The 21,017-nt window shown below is 43.0% G+C and overlaps 1 protein-coding gene across 2 annotated transcripts in view; it reads right to left on the bottom strand.

Moving 5' to 3' along the window:
- The window catches only part of THSD4 (thrombospondin type 1 domain containing 4), a 549,832-nt gene that overhangs the window by 29,270 nt on the left and 499,545 nt on the right, over positions 1–21,017 (bottom strand). For both annotated transcript variants that reach the window (XM_047767202.1, XM_047767203.1), the window contains 3 exons: positions 5,961–6,136; positions 3,492–3,588; positions 840–1,115 (listed from right to left, as the gene is read on the bottom strand). In XM_047767202.1, the coding sequence (XP_047623158.1) occupies positions 840–1,115; positions 3,492–3,588; positions 5,961–6,136 (549 nt within the window). The remainder of the gene's footprint in view (positions 1–839; positions 1,116–3,491; positions 3,589–5,960; positions 6,137–21,017) is intronic.

The following is a 21,017-nucleotide window of genomic DNA, read 5'->3' as shown; positions in this document are numbered from 1 at the left end:
CCTCCACCCCCCACTGAAGTCCTGAGATTTGAGAATGACTTTAGAATGGTACTTGTGTAAGTGGTCCACAACCTTGACTTGCATGTCAACTTGCAGATCTTAAACTAGGTGAGTGTGTTCTCTGATTACTAATGAACTCATTAGGCAGGAAAGGATTAACCTAGCAGGCCTGGGTTGCTCAGATCCTGCACACTTCAAAGAGAGGCCTGTGTTCAGAACTGGCCCTTGACCAGGGCTAGAGATACCTTGGAGTCTGGGAATAGTTTATTGATAAGAGTCTTTCTATGTTGGAGATCTTGGGTTTATGTGAATACCTGTTTTTGCATGCCTGAGACTTTGGGCTATGTTGTATCAGTCTGACCTCTGGGATGCTAAAGGCTGAATAGCTAATGTCAATAATGTGGGAGCCACATGCCTACATGATTGAACCCAATAAACCAAAGCTTGAGTGAGCTTTTCTAGTCGGCAATACTTGGCTCATATACAATGTTGTTGGGAGAATTAACACTGTGCCATTCCACTGGGAGGGGACATCTGGGGGCTGGCATCTCCTGGACTTTGCCACATGGGCTTTTCCCTTTGCTGATTCTAATCCCTAGCTTTTCATGTAATAAGTTGTAACCATGAGCACAGCAGCTTTTCTGGGACTTGTAAGTCCTTCCAGTGGATCATCAAGCCTGAGCATGGTCTTGGGGACCCCCTCCCCAAAAAAGCATCACACTAACAAGCCATATCACTGTCAGGCTCAATGAGGGGTAGGTTTTCCCTGTGCCTTGGCCCACTGGCATGGTCCCCACTCAGGTATCTGCAGAGACCCTCCTAGCCCACACGTGGCTCACCTTTCCCACAGGTTGTCGAGCATTCTGTTGTCCCCAGCTGCTTCCAGTTGTGATCTCGGCTCCGCCGTGGGGGCTGTGGTGCTGGTGGTACCACATTGTCTGGCCGATGGGAAGAGAATCTATCTGGATGCCTGACTGGAAAAGTCTGTGCTGATTCCGAGGTGAATATTTCAGGTGCCCCACCGTGCGTGTCTGCCTTTGGCTCATCCCCCTCTTTCTCTTCTCCCTCCTCTTGGCTCCTCCCTTCTGGTCCCAGCTGGCCATTGAAGGGCTCCCCTGGGAGAGGCAAGTGCACACACCACAGGGGTAAGATTGGTTTGGATGGTGAGTTATAAAGAGGAAATGCCTCCAACATTAGAAGTGTGGTAGCATGAGATCATTTCTAATTCACAGCACATGTTAATTCCCTAATATTAGAAACATTATTAAAAATGAATAAAAAATATGAACATGCCAGTAGGGAAATGGAAAAGGGCCAGGGAAAGACAATTCACATGAAAATAAATACACATAGCTGGAAATCATACAACAATACTCAACTTCATTCATAGTTAAAAAACTACATGAGAAAGCATCTAACAACAGCAACTCTATTTAACTAACAACAAAAATTAGAAACATTAAATCCCTACACTCCTTATTGACCATGCAGGAAAACACACTTTTGGGTGAATCTGCACATAGATGTGAATTTTTGGAGGGCAATTTGGCAATATGTCTCCAAATTTGAAATGCACATATTTTTGACCTACTGATTCAGTTTCCAGGACAACTGTTGCACCAACATTCCCATTCTTTTAAATAAAGCTGCATGTACAGGTATGGTTACTAATTTGAAACAGCCAAACCTTAGAATGAACTTAAATGTCTACTAGTGGTAGTGGTTAAAGTAAATTATACTACAGCCATGAATGAGATACCATGTTGTTTTTTAAAACATGAAGCAAATACATGTCGTGACATGGCGATATGACCGATAGAGTGTTTGGTAAAAGAAAAAAAGCAGAATTCAGTTTGTATACACACACATAGACACAGACATGGCAGGACACTTTTTGAGAGGTTAATTTGGATTTTGTTGTTTATCTCTGTTCCTTCTCCTCTCCTAGACCCAGTGGCCAAGTTCTTAGACTTTCTGGCCTCAGATTTTTATAAGAAAGAAACTGAAAGCTGCTGGAAGTCACCAGCTCTTCTTTCCCACAGAGAAAGCCTGAGCTACCAGTAAGGATAACAGGTCCCAGAGGAGCCAGCAGAGGGGAAGGAGGAGGGAAAAGTGAGAGTGGTGAGAGAGAGAGGGAAAGGAAGAGAGAGGAGAAGAAGTGGGGGGAGGAGCGGGAAAGAGGGAGAAGAGGAGGGGGAGAAGGAGGAGAAAAAGAAATAAGAGAGACAATGAATCTCCAAAGCAAGGGAGGCAGGCATCTGAGGTCTTGGGTTTCCTAAGCACCACAAACCTGCCAGGCAGGGATCTTTACTCATATCTGGGGTGTGTGTGTGGGATCCCCCAGACTGACTGAGGTTGAATTTTCTACCAATTTCAAAGAAGTTAGAAATTGAGGTTAGATTTATGTTGGTTTATGGAAAAGATGGGCACGTGATGTTCCTGGTACACAGAGATTATAGACAAAGATTCACACTGTTGCAAAAATGCTTGTTGTCAATGCATAGGAAGGGCTGGGCAGGATCCCACCAAATTGTTAAGAGCAGTTCCCTCTGGGAAGCTGGGAGAAGGATGAGGCTGGGGACGTATTGCTGTCCCCCCACCCCCAGGACTTGATATTCTCAGAGTAGTTTTAGGTTCACAACAAAATCAAGTGGAAAGTACAGAGAGTTCTGTATCTCCCCTGACCCTACACATGCACGGCCTCCCCCATCAATATCCTTACAGGAATGGTACATTCATCCCAGCTGATGAACCTCCACTGACATATCGTCATCACCCAGTGTCCATAGTTTACATTAGGGTTCACTGTTGGTGTTATATATTCTGTGGGTTATGACAGATGTATGGCATTTATTGATCATTACAGTATCACACAGAATAGTTTCACTTTCCTTAAGTCCTCTGCTCTGCCCATTCATCCTCATCTCCCCACTAACACCAGGTAACCACTGATCTGTTTACTGTCTCCATAATTTCTCTTTTCCAGAATATTGTACATACACATACTTGGGATCACACGGTATGGAGACTTTTCAGATTGGCTTCTCTCACTTAGTAAGATGCAGTTACACGTACTTCCATTTCCTTTTAGCCCTAAATAATATTTGCCAACACCTTGATTTCAGCCCAGCAAAACCCATTTTGGACTTCCGACCTCCCCAAACTATAAGATAGTATATTCACATTGTTTCACACCCCTAAGTTTGAGGTGACTTGCCACAGCAGCAACAGGAAACTAATATAAGACATTTCAAAATGTTCAACTGGAAAGACAGATGGAGAATGTCCGCTTCATTTTTGAATCAAGTAGATGAAACACTTATCAGTGAAGGCTCAGGCAAGTAGTGAAGCATCTTTTGATTCTAAACCATGTGTTCATGGATTTTCTCTGCATCTATTGGGAGACAGAGGGTAGATACACAAGAAGAAGAAAGAAAAGGCTTTAAAAGGAAATGATCCAGGGTGCTTGGCAGCAAAACAAGGAGTTTTACCTGGTCTCCTGTGAGGTGGCACCTGTGGACTGATGGCATTGTTCCCCATGATAACGTACTCATAGTGGACTCCTGGGTTAGGCTGCTGGTGTATCATCTGACAATACAAAGGTCAATGTCACTGCACTGGCACACACGCACATCCCTTCCCCGCTGGCTTTGGGCTCCATGGTGTAAGTGGCACTAACCATAAATGAATGGACTGATTCACATCTAATAACATTAGTGGACCTGGGACAGACTAAACGAAAGCTATTTCTAGATGGTTTTTTGCTATTTGAATGAAGATGGTAGTCTTTTGAGAGAAGCTGAAGCAAACTAGGCTGAAAGTCAAGATTTTATAAATTCTGAAAAGGAAGATGGAAGCAATGGTCGTGAACCTTTTTGCTGGCTCCCAACCATCCTCTACTTGGGCTTAGATTTTGTTCCTGGCTTTCAAAATGTCCAAGATAGACACAGAAGTTTCCACTACAGAGAGCCTGTCTGAATACTAGGTGGCAGGATAGAGTCATTCAGAGCGGGGCCAACCCTGGCCAGAGCCAGCCCAGGCTCCCCTAGGGTCCTCCCAAGTCCTCTATTGGCCCAGGAGGCTGGCTGGGGAGGGACATGCCCCACCACTTTCCCTCACTGACTCCCTGGGTTCCATCCCCTGTCATCCATGGAAAGCTCCAGAACTGCAGAGAGATGGGGTGAGAAAAACAGGTGTAAGGGAGGTTAAGTCTCCCTGGGTCCTATTCTCTCAGGAACCCATGACAAAATCTGCACAGGGCTGTGGAAGTCAGCAATTAAACACCGTGGGCACAAAACCACAAAACAAACCAGTGTGGTGCAACAGAGTAAACCCCTCCCTCTTGGCTTTGGAGCACAAAATCCTTGTACCCACAGCTTTCCTGGCCGGAAGCAGGGGGTGAGGTAGATGGAGCAGCAGAGCAGGAATCTAGGAGAATCTGGGGTGAAAATATGAGCCAGGCAAGGAGAGAAGGTCACATTTTGCTATTTCTATCTCACTGCTTTATGACCAGCTGTGTCACCTACAGCAAGTCCCTCAATCTCATGGTTTTGGACTCCTTCATTTGGAGAAACAGAAGGTTAGAAACACAGCTGATCCCGTAGGTCTGCTTAACTGCAGGCGTTCTCTGAGTTGCTCCTACACATGTGGGTCCTGCTTGGTCCATGAGGATGTCTGTTGCATCCATTCTCACCATCAGTCCTTACCCCTCCCCTACATGTAAAACAGGCCCTCCTGTCTGTAAATCACCCCTGGGCCCCTTACATCCAGGAACCATGGTGGGAAGCAGAGAACCCCTGAGGGACAAGCGTCGTGACCTCAGGTCCCTGCAGTCCCCTCCTAATCCCCTCACTTCTCACACAATCGGACAGTCATCCCTGGGGCCAGAAACCCTAACCTCCCTCTTCTGCGCCTCCTCTGTGTGAGCATTCTGCCGGTGCAAACCTTGTCCCATTTAGGGAATTATTATTGGCCACCACATCCCAGACCACCCACAGTCAGTGAGGGCCTTTAACAATCCGAGTTTTTACCCCCTACGCCAACGCCATTCGAAACTTACTCAGAGTCCAACAACCTACTGGACAGTCTATAAAAAAATATTCAAAACGAACCATAACAAGGCTTCTTTTATCATTTCTAGTCCATGAGCCACTATGCCCAAGAGGATTGAACATGTAACTGTATAGCTGGAGAAGTAATATCTATAAAACTCGAACTTAGCAAATATCAAGGAGACTAGCATGGCTTTGGAGATATCTATGGGCAAGCTCATTCATTTTTTTATCAAAACGTGATTTTGAGCTTTTACTTCCAGTTATCTTTTATTTCCTGATCTTTTTTAGGAGACTGGATGCTAGTGGCTTCTTGGAAAAATAAGGACTATTTCCAAACTCTGGGGCAACCTAATACTTTAGTTTCTTGTAAAAGAAATCAAAGTTCTGTCTTCTGTGAAGCAGGGAACTTCTAGTAAACCTCTCTATTGTTACTCCAAGCTTTATTGTGTCATCTGGAATACGCTGGAGTTCTTGTTCTTCATTTGCTTTAATAGAATTTGAAGAGGGCTGGGAACTGTGAGTGGTCTTGTCTTGCTTTAGGCGTTTGCTTTCTTTTTCCATAAAAAGAAAACATGCCAAATTAGCACAGGAGGAAAGTGCCTGGAGGAGATCCAATGTTCATGAAATAAAGGATATGTTTTGCCCCTGATTTGGTTCAACAAGTAAAATTGGTTTTACTGGGTCAATAAACTATGAGGGTAATAAGCATCTGGTAGAGTTTAAGGTTTCTATGAACTAGGTACATTCAGAGGTGAGTGGCAAAGATGAATGCCAAGCATGTAAGGGCACCCCAAAGACGCCACGCAAATGGTCTTGCTGGGCAGAGGCAGTATTTTTGTTTATTTGTGCTAAGTGTGGTCCTTAGAAGCAAGACGACATGAAATCTGGACAACAGTTCCAACTCACATAGACATCCAAGATCTCATTAGTAGGACCTTCAGCCAAAAAGGACTCTCCGGCGGTGCTCGAGATCTCATTTGGACGCTTGTAGGTGAACATGGTCCCTCCGCCCTCGTATTTTCCAGGCCGGTCAATTGCCCAGTTCCCGTTGATGATGGAGCGGCCAGAACGACTTCGCAAGGCTGTTGAGAAAAATGAGACAGTCTTTGGATAAGCTCTCGGGTGCACACGAGAAACTGACTCCTGGTTGCCAGTGTATTCATTCACCAAGGGCAGAGGGAGGCATCTAGATCATATCCCTTTGGGCTTCATCACTTCTCCAACCCACTCATCCCTTCCACCACTTGGACTTAGTCTAGAAAGGAAGGCTGGAAGGGGTCAGGAGAGACAGATGTGGAAAAATGAGAGAAAGAAGAAAGAGAAGGAAGATAAAAGGGAAGGGGATGGGATACCATGTCCTATCCCATTATCTAGGTGACAGCTTACACACTGGCAGCTCATGAGCTGATCTTGGCCCACAAATGGGCATAGTTTGGCCATTGTAGTGTTTCTTTAAATAAGTAATTGAACCCAAACTTAAGAATTGGGAGATGTCACATAAAAATTTTAGAGTTCTAGCTTCTCTTGTAAAACAAGAAGACATGTTGACCTTGGCTCCATATTCTCTCATGGCAGCAATCGTGGAGCTGAGGAAGGCAGCCTCTGTAAGATGGGGCCTGTGTGCTCTGGCTTACCCTGCTCCCCACCACTCCCTAACACACCTCAACACTGAGGCCAAGTCTAGTTTATTACCCGTTTAATTGTAGGATATGGATTATTTATTCCATTTATGATCATGTTTGAATTATTTTTCTTGTAGGATAGGATTTTTTTCTTATAATTCTTCCTACTTGTATGTCTACTAAAAGTGGAAAAGCTAAAGACAGGCTAAGAGGATTACGTGATTTTCTCCTACTTGGTCACCTGCCTTCATTATGTTACCTGGCTTCTGTGGGCTTTTGAGGATGTGGACTATCTTAGCTACTCCAGCATATGCAGTCAAAATCAATCTTCACACCATTGCTAAGCAGATGGGCTTCCCCATCCTTCAGAGCATGGTTCAAGTCAGAGAAGGAGCTTATTCGGGTTCACAAAGATGGGTGACAAAGCTGTGATTTGGAGTCCATGCACAGGAGGGAGGTAAGAAAGGAGAAGAGGGTCAAGAAACAAGGTGTTGGGGTTTCTGAGAGAAGAGAGGACAGCCTCTGAAAGCAGATTTCCTTCCCTTAGACATTTGGTACCTTGAAACCCACAATCCAATGGCAAATTGGATTTAAACAAGATCCCATTTAAGTGGCATGGTCAGAGTGGGCCTGTGATGATCACTGGCTCTATGTACTTTCAATTGACAGAGTCACTAAATTTGATATTTTACAATGTATTATGAAAAAATTTACACACAAAAATAGTGAGAACAGTATAATAAACCACCAGGTACCCATCCCATTGCACAACTTCAACAATTAGCAACTCATGGCTTAGCCTGCTTCACTATGCAAATCCAAGACACTATTTATCCTTATATTGTTCAGTATGTGTCTCTAAAATATAAGGACTTTGTTTCTGAGAGACAGTTACAGCGGTATTTCTACAATGGGCCTTCCCAGGCCTGAGAGTCAAGAAACTGCTCAAAGGAGTAGAACAACCTCCGAGGTTGAGGTGGCCTCCCCTGCAGACTATATCCCTGGCTGGCTGGTTGCCATGGCTCCCGGGAGCCCACAGCTGTGAAACATCAAATACTGAATTATAAAATCAGCCCAACTTACTGAGTGGCTAGGAAGGGTCAAGAGTAGAGACTGCAGACGAACAGTTTTGGGGCTGTTTTCTCTCAAAATCACACTTCTTTATAGTGGTCTATATGGTGTCTCCATGTCTTCACTACTCATTCATTCCTCAACCACCTCCAGTCCGACTCCTGCCCTGTTATTTCACTGACACAATCCAAATGAATGTCACCAGGACCTTCAAGTTGCCAAATCCAATGGGCATTTCCCAGGCTTCCTCTTACTAGATGTCTCAGCAGCATTTGGCACCACTGGCTGCTCCATTCTTTTTTTTTTTTTTTGTCTTTTTGCTGTTTCTTGGGCCGCTCCTGCGGCATATGGAGGTTCCCAGGCTAGGGGTCAAATCGGAGCTGTAGCCGCCAGCCTACGCCAGAGCTACAGCAACTCGGGATCCAAGCCACGTCTGTGACCTACACTACAGCTCACGGCAACGCCGGATCCTTAACCCACTGAGCAAGGGCAGGGATCGAACCCACAACCTCATGGTTCCTAGTCAGATTCGTTAACCACTGCACCATGATGGGAACTCCCTGCTCCATTCTATATGAAACATTATTCTACTAGTTTCTGGGAAACCACACTTACCTGGCTTCCTCCTGCTCTCAGGCTTCTCACTTGCTCTTTCTTTTTTTTTGTCTCCATCTTTCTCTACTCACCCAGTAAATGTTAGTATTCCTTAAGGATTCAGAATAGGCCTGATTTGGGTGCTATACTCCTTTTGTGGGCAATTTCATCTATGCCCATGGCTTTAATTACTATATTCCAGTGATTTTTATATTCATGTTTCCAATCCAGACTTTTCCTCTGGTCTCAGAATTTTATATCTAGCTACCTATCTGACAGCTCCACTCAGATGTGTTGTATGAGCCTGAACTCATCCTTGACCTCTTCCAGTGCTTCAATGGTGCCATCATCCATCTAATTAGGAACCTAAGAATCAGCCTGGAAACCTCCTCCCTTTGTTATCCCCTATATCCAATCCATCATCAATTTTTATTTGACCTCCTCCATATTCCTTGAATTCATCTACTCCTCTTCATGTCCACTGCCATGGTCCAGGGCCAAGCTACCATCACATCTCAAATGGACTAACTCAAAAACCTTCTAATTGGTTTTCCTGTTTCCCTTCTTTTGAGCCACAGTCATCTTTTCAGAATGCAGATTTGATCACCAACTATGGCTTAGAATCCTTCAATGGCTTTCTCTCTCCCTGGGAGAAGAAACGCCCAATCAGTAATGGGGTCAGGCCCCCAAACGATGCAGTCCACTGCCATCCTGTGTCATTGTTTTGCTCTCTGTGCTCTGGTCCCTGGCCTTCTTTCAGCTCATCTAATATGTCACATTCCCTCCACAATTTCATTCCTTCTTCCAGAATTGTTTTCCCCAGCCCCAAATCTTATTTGTTCTTCAGATATCAGCTCCTTAGGGCAATCTTCTCCCACTCCCAGTCCAGGCCTCTCTCTTCTCCATGTTCTAAGAGGGGAAAGAGGCGTTCCTTCAAGGCACTTAACTCAGACTGTCCATTCACCTATTCAGAGCATAACTTGGTCACTGTTTGCCTCCTAGGACACAGTAAAGCTCCCAAAGGGCAAAGATAGTGGTGTTCCTAACTGGTATAGCCCTAGTGCTCAGCATCATGCTCACCACGTAGTAGGAACTTAATATTTGCTGAATGCAAAAATATGTAGTAGAAGAAAGCAATGTCTTGAAAGACAGGCAAAGAATGATAAATAGGCAATGCACAGAGGAGCAAAGGAAAAGATGCTCTACCTTACTTAGGAAATGCAAGTCAAGACCACAATGGGATACTCTTTACCCACTAGATCCGTGAACATTAAAAAAAAAAAAATACTGCCAGAATTGACATTCATATGAACAAGCAACCACCCATGACCTTATTGGTGGGAACGTAAATGGATTCAACCACACTGGAGGGCAGTTTGGTTACAAAATGTTTTCAGGTCAGGAGTATGGATTTAGGAATTTCCTCATGGCTCAGAGGGTTAAGGAGCTGGCATTGTCCCTTCTATGGCTCAGGTTACAGCTGTGGTGTGGGTTCAACCCCTGACCCTGGAATTTCTGCATGCCATGGGTGCAACCAAAACAAACAAACAAACAAACAAAGGAGTATGGGTTTAAATGCCCATACTCTTGACTTGAGAATTGTACTTCTAGAAAATAACCTGAGAGATATCCTCCATAAGTATACAGAAGTATTTTTAATAAGGGTATTCACTGCAGATTGTTTGAAATTTAGAAAAACTAAGGCCAACCTAAATATCCATTAGTAGAGGATTGCTTAAGTGAATTGTCATCTTGGATAACCATGCAATGGCCCTAAAAACAGGGAGGCAGGTCTGTGTAGGTGGGCATGAAAAGTTCTGTGTGTTACATTTTTTAATGAAACAAAAATGTAGTAAAATATGTTGGTATGGTCTCATTTATGATACGCTTTTTTAGTATAGTTGATTTACAATGTTCTGTCAATTTCTGCTGTACAGCAAAGTCATACACACACACACACACACACACATTCCCTTTCTTATATTATCTTCCATCATGTCCCAAGAGATTGGATAGAGCTCCCTGTGCTATACAGTAAGACCTTGTTGCTCATCCATTCTAAATGAAATAGTTTGCATCTAACCCCAACTCCCAGTCCACCCTGCTCTCTCCATTTGTGATAAACTTTTAAATAAAAAAATACAGAAAATATGTAGGCACACACATAAAACTTTTCAGAGAAAGATAGTCCTAAAACTATTAACATTTGGGGATAGGAACTGGGGTTTAGGTTGGGATGGAAGATGAGAAGGGAGATTTATTTCCCATTTTATCTTTTATTACCATTTTTTTTTGTTGTTGTTGTTGCTATTTCTTGGGCCGTTCCCGCGGCATATGGAGGTTCCCAGGCTAGGGGTCGAATCGGAGCTGCAGCCAACGGCCTACGCCAGAGCCACAGCAAGGCGGGATCCGAGCCGCGTCTGCAACCTACACCACAGCTCACGGCAACGCCGGATCGTTAACCCACTGAGCAAGGGCAGGGACCAAACCCGCAACCTCATGGTTCCTAGTCGGATTCGTTAACCACTGCGCCACGACGGGAAGTCCTTTTATTACCATTTAAAGTTTATTTTACCATATGCAATATATTATTTCGTTAAAGCTTAAAAATTTTAATTAATAGAAAGGATATGGTACAAGCAGAAATACTCCTGAGGAATATAGATATTCCTCCGCATTTTTTTTTTTCTTACAGCTTCTCCTTAAAGTCCCATTCAGAGCATCAAAAGCTTAGAATTGAGGTATGTTCTGGCTAAAATTTTACTGCTCTTAATGGCAGTATTGTAGAAGAGGTTATTATCTTGAAACCAGAAAGTCCATTAAAGAACTATTTGAAGTCCTGCATGGGAGAGGGCAGCAAAGGCCTTCCAGGAAAGAAATAAGAGGAACCTGAATCTTTTTACCATCTACTGCTCTTACCCATGCATCCCCCTCTAAGGTTTAGATGAGTCTTTAACCTATAAAAAAGTATTTTAAAAAAGCCATATTGGATTTTGAGCAAATATGGTCCTGATTCCATATGCCCATGGGTTAGCTTCTGAAATAGCTCCAAAACTATCCCCCACCTGGCCTGGCATTGCATATTGAAAACAGCTGCACCTACAATGTCTGTGCTTATAAGCAGTTTCAGGGCTATTAATGGTGTCCAGAACTACCCCACAAAAAGGTGCAGGTGACTCATGGCTCTTGCTGGTGGGTATGTTCATTGAAGGTCAAGCTTTGGCAAAGCCTGTTTGAAAGGCCACCTTACAACTATATCAATAAGAGGCAATCTCCACTCTTCTTGGACATTTGGTTTTTACTCCAGTTTTGATTGTCAATGCTGGACATACATATTTGTCCTAAACTATCTACACCATCCATGCCCTTCTCTGAGGTTCGCATGGGAATTGCTAATATATCCAAGCCTTGCTTCACATACACTTTATCCCACCATCTTAATACCCACCATTAAGCCAGTGGATCACCCAACCGCTGGCTCCCACCATCAAATAAAGAGGTGGTTTCCTTACAGCAAATGGATCACAGTGATTTAAACATCTGTTTCTTCCCTTGGAAATGAAGGTTAAGTTCCTCCTAATAACAAAATCCCAAGCTTCTTAATGTTTCACCAGTTCTTAGAAGCTATTAGGGAAGGGGTACCACAAACTCAAGGGTGAAAAGGTCCGACATCGCTGGCCGCCATGACGTCGCTGGAGGTGTGTAGCCCTGCCACTTCCCATCTAGTCTATGAGCCACCACAGAAAGCAAGAAACCAGTGAACCTCAGAATACATTAGCTAATCTGGATACCCTGAAAATGGAACACAATGATTCACTTCATACTACCCACCTTGGAGAGGTCTTTCAATTACATCTTTATTTTCACTTGCTTTCAACTGAAATTTAGCATTCATTCCACTATAGTCATAGGCAACAAACCTTAATAGTATTAGCAGCGCTGTAACTTTGTCATCAATGGAAATAATTTATAAATACATATGATGTAGTAGATATTACAGATATTTTGAAATACTGTTTAAAAGCTTATCACTATTTTGCAATTATACTAATTATTAGATCTTCCGTGAGATGGCTTCCTATTTTAATGTTAAAGAAGCCATTACTACATATATTTCAAATTGGCTTTCTAAAAATATTTTTATTATTTTGATTAAGTATAGTTGGTTTCCTTTGGAGTCTTCTGTATCTTATATTAGGAATTTAAAGACATGATTCTGAGAGGCTACCCATAGACTGCCAAGGGAGTCCATGGCACAAAAGAATGAAGAACCTCTAATCTAATGATTTATGGTTTTCAAAACACAAATGAACTCACATAATACAAATGTCAATCTTATAAGGCAAGCAGGACACATATTATTTTTATCATACAGATGAGGAAATAGGTTCAGAGAGGTTTAGTTGCTTGCTCGAGGTCACAGACTCTTAAATGGAATTCAGGACCTGAACTTTGATGCTCTTATTACACATGCATGCAGTTATACCAGCGATTCCCAAAGTGTGGTCCCTGGACTAGCAGCATCAGCATCCCCTGATAGACGTGTAGGCTCAGGGGAGCTGCATTAGAAACCCAGGTGGGATCCAGTATTCAGATTCAGCAAGTCTTCTGGGTGGCTGTGGTGTATTTAAACACCTTCTTGTCCTCCTCTCTTATTTTTGAGTCCTGATCAAAAGAGAAGATGTCTCAGTTAAGGGAGGAATGGCTTCATTTCTCGTATCTTGGCTTTGCTATCACTGGACCAACACTGAGAGGAGGGAGGCAAAAGGGCCAGGCTGAGTTGAGACCTATGTTCATTCCACCCTCTCACTACAATGCCCTCCCACCCTGTCTTCAAGCATTTAGAATTCTGAGAACTGACTTTCCCATGGATTTCAAGTTACCAGTAATCAATCCTAGAGGACGCCTATCATCCTGTGACTTCACACTCAAGTCATAAGCCATTAAGGATTTGGATTGTGGCTAAACTTTAGGGGTGTGTATATAAAACAATCCAACTCAACAAAAAATAATGTTAAGACACTGAGTAAGTCCGTGTACTGTGATGTTAAATCCTTGGGTGCATCATTGTTCCCATTGTCCCACTGCAGACATTGGTTGTGTATTACGACAGAAAAGCAGTAGTTGCCAGGCAGATGATTAAGTTCTGATGCAGTTGTCATTTCCTGAACACATGTGTAATTGGTCTGATTAAGTCATTTCAGTTGAGTTAATTGCATTGGCAGTCCTAGTTATGACCGTATTAAATTAAAAAAATAGGATATAACTTACATGTAGCAAAGTATTTAAATGATAAGTTTATACTTTGATGGCTTTTTGTATTTGTATTATATCTACTAACTGGATAAAGATATAGAACATTCCAGCCTCCCCCAGAAGGTTCCCTGCTGTCCCCTCAGAGCCATTACCCTCTGGTCACAAATCTCAAGAGTTACCGCTGCTCTGCTGTCGAGCACCATAGCTTCCCTATTTTTGAATTTCATATAAATGCAGTAATAACATACATACTCTTTTGCATTGGATACCTTTTACTTAACTTGATATCCATGAGATTCATTTGCTTTGTTGCATTTAGCAGTAGTTCATTTTTTCCATAGCAATTTATCACTATATAAATATGCCACAATTTACTTTTCTATTATTGATTGACTTTTGGAGTGTTTCCAGTTTGGGGCTCTTACAGGTAAAGCTGCTGTAAACATTCATAAAGCTGTATGTTTTAGGTAGACATAAGTCCTCATTTCTATTGGGAATATACCCACACATAGAATTGCTGAGTTAAAGGCATTTGTATGTTTAGTTGCAGTAAGTGCTGCCAAACACTTTTCCAAAGTGGCTGTGCCCTGGACTTGATGTTATTGGGAGCTGGGGATCTCGCTGTGGAAAATACAAATATGGAGTGGGGGAAGGCAACATAGAACCCTGTGGGGGTCAATTTAAATTTGGGATATCTGTGTGAATTCATGATTTTGAAATAAGGTATATGTAGGTGTGTATGCATGTTTATATGTACATTATATATGTGTATGTATGTGAATATGCATGTTTTGGTTATGTGTATGCATATGTATATATATACATGCATATACTTCCAAGCTCTATCCGCTAAGAGGGCTATGAAGCAAAGACACTCCACTAGCAACAAGCACACCTTGCACCTTAATCTTGGTCTCTAATACCACTCCCCATTAAAAGGTGCCTTTTTTGGGGAGAAATGACCATTTCAATGGATGAAGCAGGGTAGGTACAAGATAAGCCTGGAATTTAGGAAGTGTTCACCAAAATGATGGGGACATGTTACAAGGACATGGGAGTCACTTTGAAGGGGCTCCTACTGGACACATCTGAGACAGTTTGAGCACCCAAATAAGGATGCTAATGAATAACAAATTACTGAAAAAAAGAGGAAATTCATGCATTCATACCAAGAAGAAGTAAATAAATAAGTACATGGGGGAGAAGGAAGTGCTCTTGCTTATGAGAGATTTTGAGGTTCAACTGGTAAAGATGGAGGGTGTGCTGGAGTTGGAAACTCACTTTGCAATCATCCTGGTAAAGACTGGATTGGCCAAAAATCATCAACAGACACTAAACCTTGAGGAGAAATTTTGATGTGGAGCAAGATACTCTGATGGTCTTGTCAGCCCCTCAGACAGTTTATGAGTTACAAGGGAGCAAAAGAAAGAGTCATTACCCGGTGGAGAAACTGGGTAATGCTTTACCAAATGATCCAAATTAACAGCACCAATGAGAAAAGGTGGATACTATGTATATCCTGACATGGTCCCTAGAAAAGAACCCTCCCAACCCCATCAGTATTCAGCTGAGAGCACGTAACTTCATTCTAGTCATGAGGAACATCAATGGTGAGAAACACTGTATTTTTTTTTTCAAAAGTGTGGGGAAAACTGCATTCTTAAAAAAAAATCCTGATGTGAGAGTTCCCATTGCTGCTCAGTGGGTTAAGAACCCTATTATTATCCATGAGGATGCAGATTCCATCCCTGGCCTCACTTAGTGGGTTAAGGATCTGGTGTTGCCACAAGCGTGGTGTAGGTTGCACATGTGGCTCAAATCTGGCATTGCTATAGCTGTGGCGTAGGCTCCAGCTGCTGCTCGCATTCGACACCTAGCCTGGGAACTTCCATATGCCACAGGTGCAGCCCTAAAGAAAAACAAACAAACACAAGTTGTACCTTTCTCCACCACATACTCATGCCTGGGACCTGTCTCCCCAGAGATTTGGATTTAATTGCTCTGGGTACAGCCTGGGCAGTGAGTGATTTAAAAGCTCCCAGATGATGGAGTTCCCATCGTGGCGCAGTGGTTAACGAATTCAACTAGGAACCATGAGGTTTTGGGTTCGATCCCTGGCCTTGCTCAGTGGGTTAACGATCCGGCGTTGCCGTGACCTGAGGTGTAGGTTGCAGACGCGGCTCGGATCCCGCGTTGCTGTGGCTCTGGTGTAGGCCGGTGGTTATGACTCCAATTGGACCCCTAGCCTGGGAACCTCCATATGCCATGGGAGCGGCCCTCAAAAGGTAAAAAGACAAACAATAAATAAATAAATAAATAAATAAATAAATAAAATAAATAAAAGCTCCCAGATGATATGAATATACAGCCCGGACTGGATGAGATAACAGAATTTCCAAAGCCAAAGTTGGTGCCACTGTTTTCTGCACCCTGAATCACAGCTGGGTTGCTCCCCATCTATGTTTCTAAATCTTTGAGCTAACTTTGAGGAGATAACTCCTAGAAATGCACAATTTGGTAAAGGGGAAACAATGTGTATAGTCAAACAAGAAGTTCTGACAGAGCCCCTCTCTAATGTGCTTGAACTTCTACTGATAAGTGTAATGATGCTGAAGGGAGGCCAAATGCACAGATCACACAAAACATCCTATCCACTGTGATGCTCTACGAAACTGCCAAAGACCAAAAGTGGTTCAAAGTAAGTTTTAGGACCTGAGCATGAAGAAGGCTTAGAGTGCAACCTGGATGGTGACAGAGAGAAATACCATCTATACAAAAATATGTGTTACGGCTGCTTTCTATCACTAAGTTTATTTCCCTCAATTACATGTATAAATACCTGCCTCCCTTGTTAGGAGGTGAGTGCTTTAAGGGGCAGATACTGTCGAAAATACATGTTTTCCCCACTACTTAGCTCTTGGGTGGCATGCAGATGTTTGCTGAATAGAAGTAAATTATGAGCTGTATTGTTCTGATTGATCTTATTTTAACCTTAAGTTCAGAAAAGAGATTCTTGGAAACTCCTTAAAGTCCTGCTTTTATCTGGATAATCTTGTTTCATAATTCTAGTCTCAATAATGTCCTACATTCCTCCTGACCAAAATGATAAACATGCAGTGATACCTACAAATTCTGTTTAAAAAAAAAAAGTAGCAACATCTTTTTTTTTTTTTTTTGGCCACACCCGAGGCATATGGAGGTTCCCAGGCTACAGTCACAGCAACGCCAGGTCTGAGCTGTGTCTGTGACCTACACCGCTGCTCATGGCAACACCAGATCCTTAACCTACTGAGCAAGGCCAGGGATCGAACTGGCAATCTCATGGTTCCTAGTCAGATTTGTTTCAGCTGGGCCACAATGGGCACTCCAACATCTTTCTTTAGGTAGATCCAGGTCTACTCTGATAAGATGTCCAGACTCTGGTTTCTGGTAAACTAACACACACATATCACACAGTGATTTTTCAGTTTAGATCTGCTTTGGCATTTTGGAAAGAATGGAACCTGTGTGATTTTCCTACAGCATAGTGTCACACATTTGGACTGCAAATGAGAGTATCAGAGGAAGAAGTTTGGCTTTTTCTTTGGCCAAACTGTATGATTACAGGTTGTGAGGGGTTTGAAGAAGGGGAATTGCCAAGCCTGTTCTTATTTAATTATTAAATTATGGCTAAGTACGGCTAATTCTCATTCTTTGCTTTTATGTCTTTTTAGGGCTGCACCAGAGGCATATGGAGGTTCCCAGGCTGGGGGGTCTAATCGGAGCTACAGCTGCCAGCCTACACCAGAGCCACGGCAATGCCAGATCTGAGCTGCGTCTGCAACCTACACCATATAACTCATGGCAACGCCGGATCTTTAACCCACTGAGTGAGGCCGGGGATTGAACCTGCAACCTCATGGTTCCTAGTCGGATTCATTTCCACTGCATCAAGATGGAAACTCCTCTTATTCTTTTCAATATTAACATTTGATTTATCTTGACTCCAAATTTCCTTTGAATGCTTACTCATGATAAAGAAAGTTTGTGTGTTTTCGAGCCCCAAATAATGTTGTTTGAAACAGATCCCATCTATGGTTTAAGATAATAAACTGAGCAAAGAAGTACTGGGGTGGGGCTGCAAAGGTAAGACACAGCCCACAACTTTGGGAGCTTGGACACATGTTAATATGGTTTGAATAGAGAGGCTGGTTAAATTTCCACAGGGTGCGGTACAGAGGCTCAGGGAGGAGAAATGGCATCTAAGCAGAAATTTGCAGGGTGAGAAGCAATTCAGCAGGCAGGGGATAGGGCAGGGGAGGAATTCATGGGGGAACAGAGAATGCCATAGACAAAGGTAGAGGAGGGAGGAAGTCTGACCTTGGCGGGGTGGGGGACAGTCTGGTTTGATTGGAGAAGAGTTGTTGTGGGGTGCTGGGGGCTGGAGTAGAGCAGGGGCTGTGAAGTGAGAGCCTCGGAGATGAAGTGGGGAGGGGACACTGTGGGCAGACTTTGAGGGCTTCTTGGTAGGCCCGGAGGAGCCATGAGACATTTGTGATCAGGAGAGTGGCAGCTGAGATCTGGTTTTAGGAGGCAACACTGGTGCCTGAGTAGGAAGAAGCCAGAAGTTCATGACCACCGCAGTGCCTGAGTACCCACCAGGCCTCATGGGTGGCACCAGCTCTGCCACTGCAGCCATCTCAGGCCACCTGTCCTCTTTAGGCTGAACAGTCTGCTCCCCATGAGCAGAGGGAACCTGCCTGCTCTGTAGAAGTAATTCTAGGAGCCTCATCACATTAATGGGTCTCACTGAGCAATAAATGCATATCAATTTTAATGTCCTCTGAGAGCAAACACAAGGAGAGAAATTCTTGTTTAATTGACTCTTGAGCTACAATTCTTGCCCATGATACTTCTGTGAGACTGAACCAGTTACATCTTTGTGTAGTGGTAATACAGTTAATGATGGCAATTTGTCTATCCACTAGGTGAAGAGGTAGTAAGCATTTTCCCATGCTGATAATTTAATGCACTTTTGGGTGAAGCCAAATGGATACTAACTTGGATGCAAAATCACATTTGGGAGATAAAACACAAAATTTCCAAGAAATCTGGGGAGTTCCCATTGTGGCTCACCGGAAATGAATCTGACTAGCATCCATGAGGATGCAGGTTCAATCCCTGACTTTGCTCAGTGAGTTAAGAATTTGGCATTGCTGTGAGCTGTGGTGTAAGTGGAAGATGTGGCTGGGATCCTGAATTGCTGTAGCTTTGGTGTAGGCCAGCTGCTAAGTTCCGATTCAACCCTTAGCCTGGGAACCTCCATATGCTGTGGGTGCAGCCCTACAAAGACAAAGAGAGAGAGAGAGAGAGAGAGAGAGAGAGAGAGAGAGAGAGGAGAGAGAGAGAGAGAGAGAGAGAGAGAGAGAAATTTGGACTCACACCAGAACATCCTCGCGCTACCTTTTTAGTCTCAGATAAATATTAACTTTCCCAGGCTACGAGGGGCTGGAAGGAAAGTCTAAAAGGCACTGGTGATGTGGATTTATCCCTAAATCATCTTGAGAATTTGAAAATAGCCTTCTAATTTTCTCTAACACTCATCTATCTTCTGCTAGGCTCCTCTACTTTATAATCTCAGTTTACTTAAAAAGACTTTTTTTAAAAATGGAAAATGTCAAACATATTAAAAGTAAGCATAGTAGTATATTATATAATTCTCATATATCCATCATCAAGCTTCAGGAATTATCAACATTTAGCCATTCTTCATTATACCCCTCTGATTGCTTCCTTATCTTTTTTGCTTTCAACACTTTTCTTGGGGGGAATAGACTTGTTCTTTTCCTTGGAAGTAGTCACTCAGTTCAGACTCCAAGAGTCTAGCAGATTTATATTTTTTTACTTCTTTGCTTTAATTCCACTTCCAAAGTTGGTTAAAGAATGCAAGGTAGAGCTCAGAATGGAGTTAACCCCATTTGGGCACTGGTCCTGCACTTGGGGGTATTCAGCACCAAGTAATGATAGGGTCCAGTTAGGGTGGCACAGGGCAAGAGCCATGGTTCCCAAAGTGTGAGCCCTGGGCCAGCAGCAGCAGCAGCAGCAGCAGCAGCAGCACCTGGGAACTTGTTAGAAATGAAAACTCTCAGGCCCTATTGCAGTCCTCCTAAACTAGAATCCCTGGAAGTGGGGCCCAGAAATGAATGCTTTTTTAAAAATTTTAATTTAATTTTAGTCTTTTGTCTCTTTAGGGCCGCACCCATGGCACATGGAGATTCCCAGGCTAGGGGTCTAATCGGAGCTGTAGCCACCAGCCTACGCCAGAGCCACAGAGACACCAGATCTGAGCCGAGTCTGCGACCTACACCACAGCTCATGGCAATGCCAGATCCTTATCCCACTGAGCGAGGCCAGGGATCGAACCCATGTCCTCATGGATACTAGACCACTGAGCCACAATGGGAACTCCAGAAATGCGTGTTTCAGCAGGCCCTCCTGGGGATTCTATTACACAGTCAAGTTTGGTAACCACCTCTCTGGAGGTTAGGCCAACTTGAGACATAGGCCAGTGCAGGAAACAGGGATGTGATTGATAATCTGCATTCTCTGAATGTCTGTCTGTGTGAGGTAAGTGCATGTTCCTTCCCCACCCCCCACACAAACACACTTGAATATATAAGCATATCCTGATTTAAAATAGCCTAAAAACTTATTTCAAGCTTGAGGAAGGTATTAAGAAATGAAAATCCCTAGGCAAAATTTAAGCATCTTTGTTGCTATAATCTTATTAATTATGCTTTTAAATTTTATTGTAAGTCATAGGCAATGGATATCTGTGATGCATTTTAGGTATTAACCCCTCCTAAAAACTCCCTCCATGCCCCTGACAGTAATCAAGACAGTGCAGTATTGGCAAAAGGACGGACACACAGATTCACAAAACAGACTATAGGCTCAAAATAGACCCTCACAAATATGGCTGATTGATTTTTGACCAAGTTGCAAAGGAATTCAGTGGAGAAAGGGTAGTTGTTTGATCATTTGAACAAGTGGTGCTTTAACACTTGTACATCTATCCACATGCACACACACACAAAATGAACCTCAACCGATACTTCCCACTTCATACAAAAGTTAAATCAAAATGGATCACAGAACTCCATGTTAAATGTAAAACTATATAACTTTTAGAGAAACAGGATAAACTTTTTGTGACCTTGGACTAGGTGACGATTTCTTGGATATATTCAAATTTAGATCCATAAAAGACAACACTGATAAACTGGACTTCATCAAAATTAAGAACTTTTGCTCTGTGAAAGACTCTGTATTTATTCTATATCTGGAAGATAGAAAGAACTCTTGAAATTCAACAGTAAGAAAACAGGAGTTTCCTTTGTGGCTCAGAAGTTAAAGAACCATGAGGATTCGAGTTCGAGCT

The sequence above is a fragment of the Phacochoerus africanus genome, chromosome 2, assembly GCF_016906955.1.
Source record: "Phacochoerus africanus isolate WHEZ1 chromosome 2, ROS_Pafr_v1, whole genome shotgun sequence".
In the NCBI taxonomy this organism is placed as follows: Eukaryota; Metazoa; Chordata; class Mammalia; order Artiodactyla; family Suidae; genus Phacochoerus; species Phacochoerus africanus.
The sequence above is the reverse complement of the archived record's forward strand: the minus strand, read 5'-3'. Positions and strand labels throughout refer to the sequence as shown.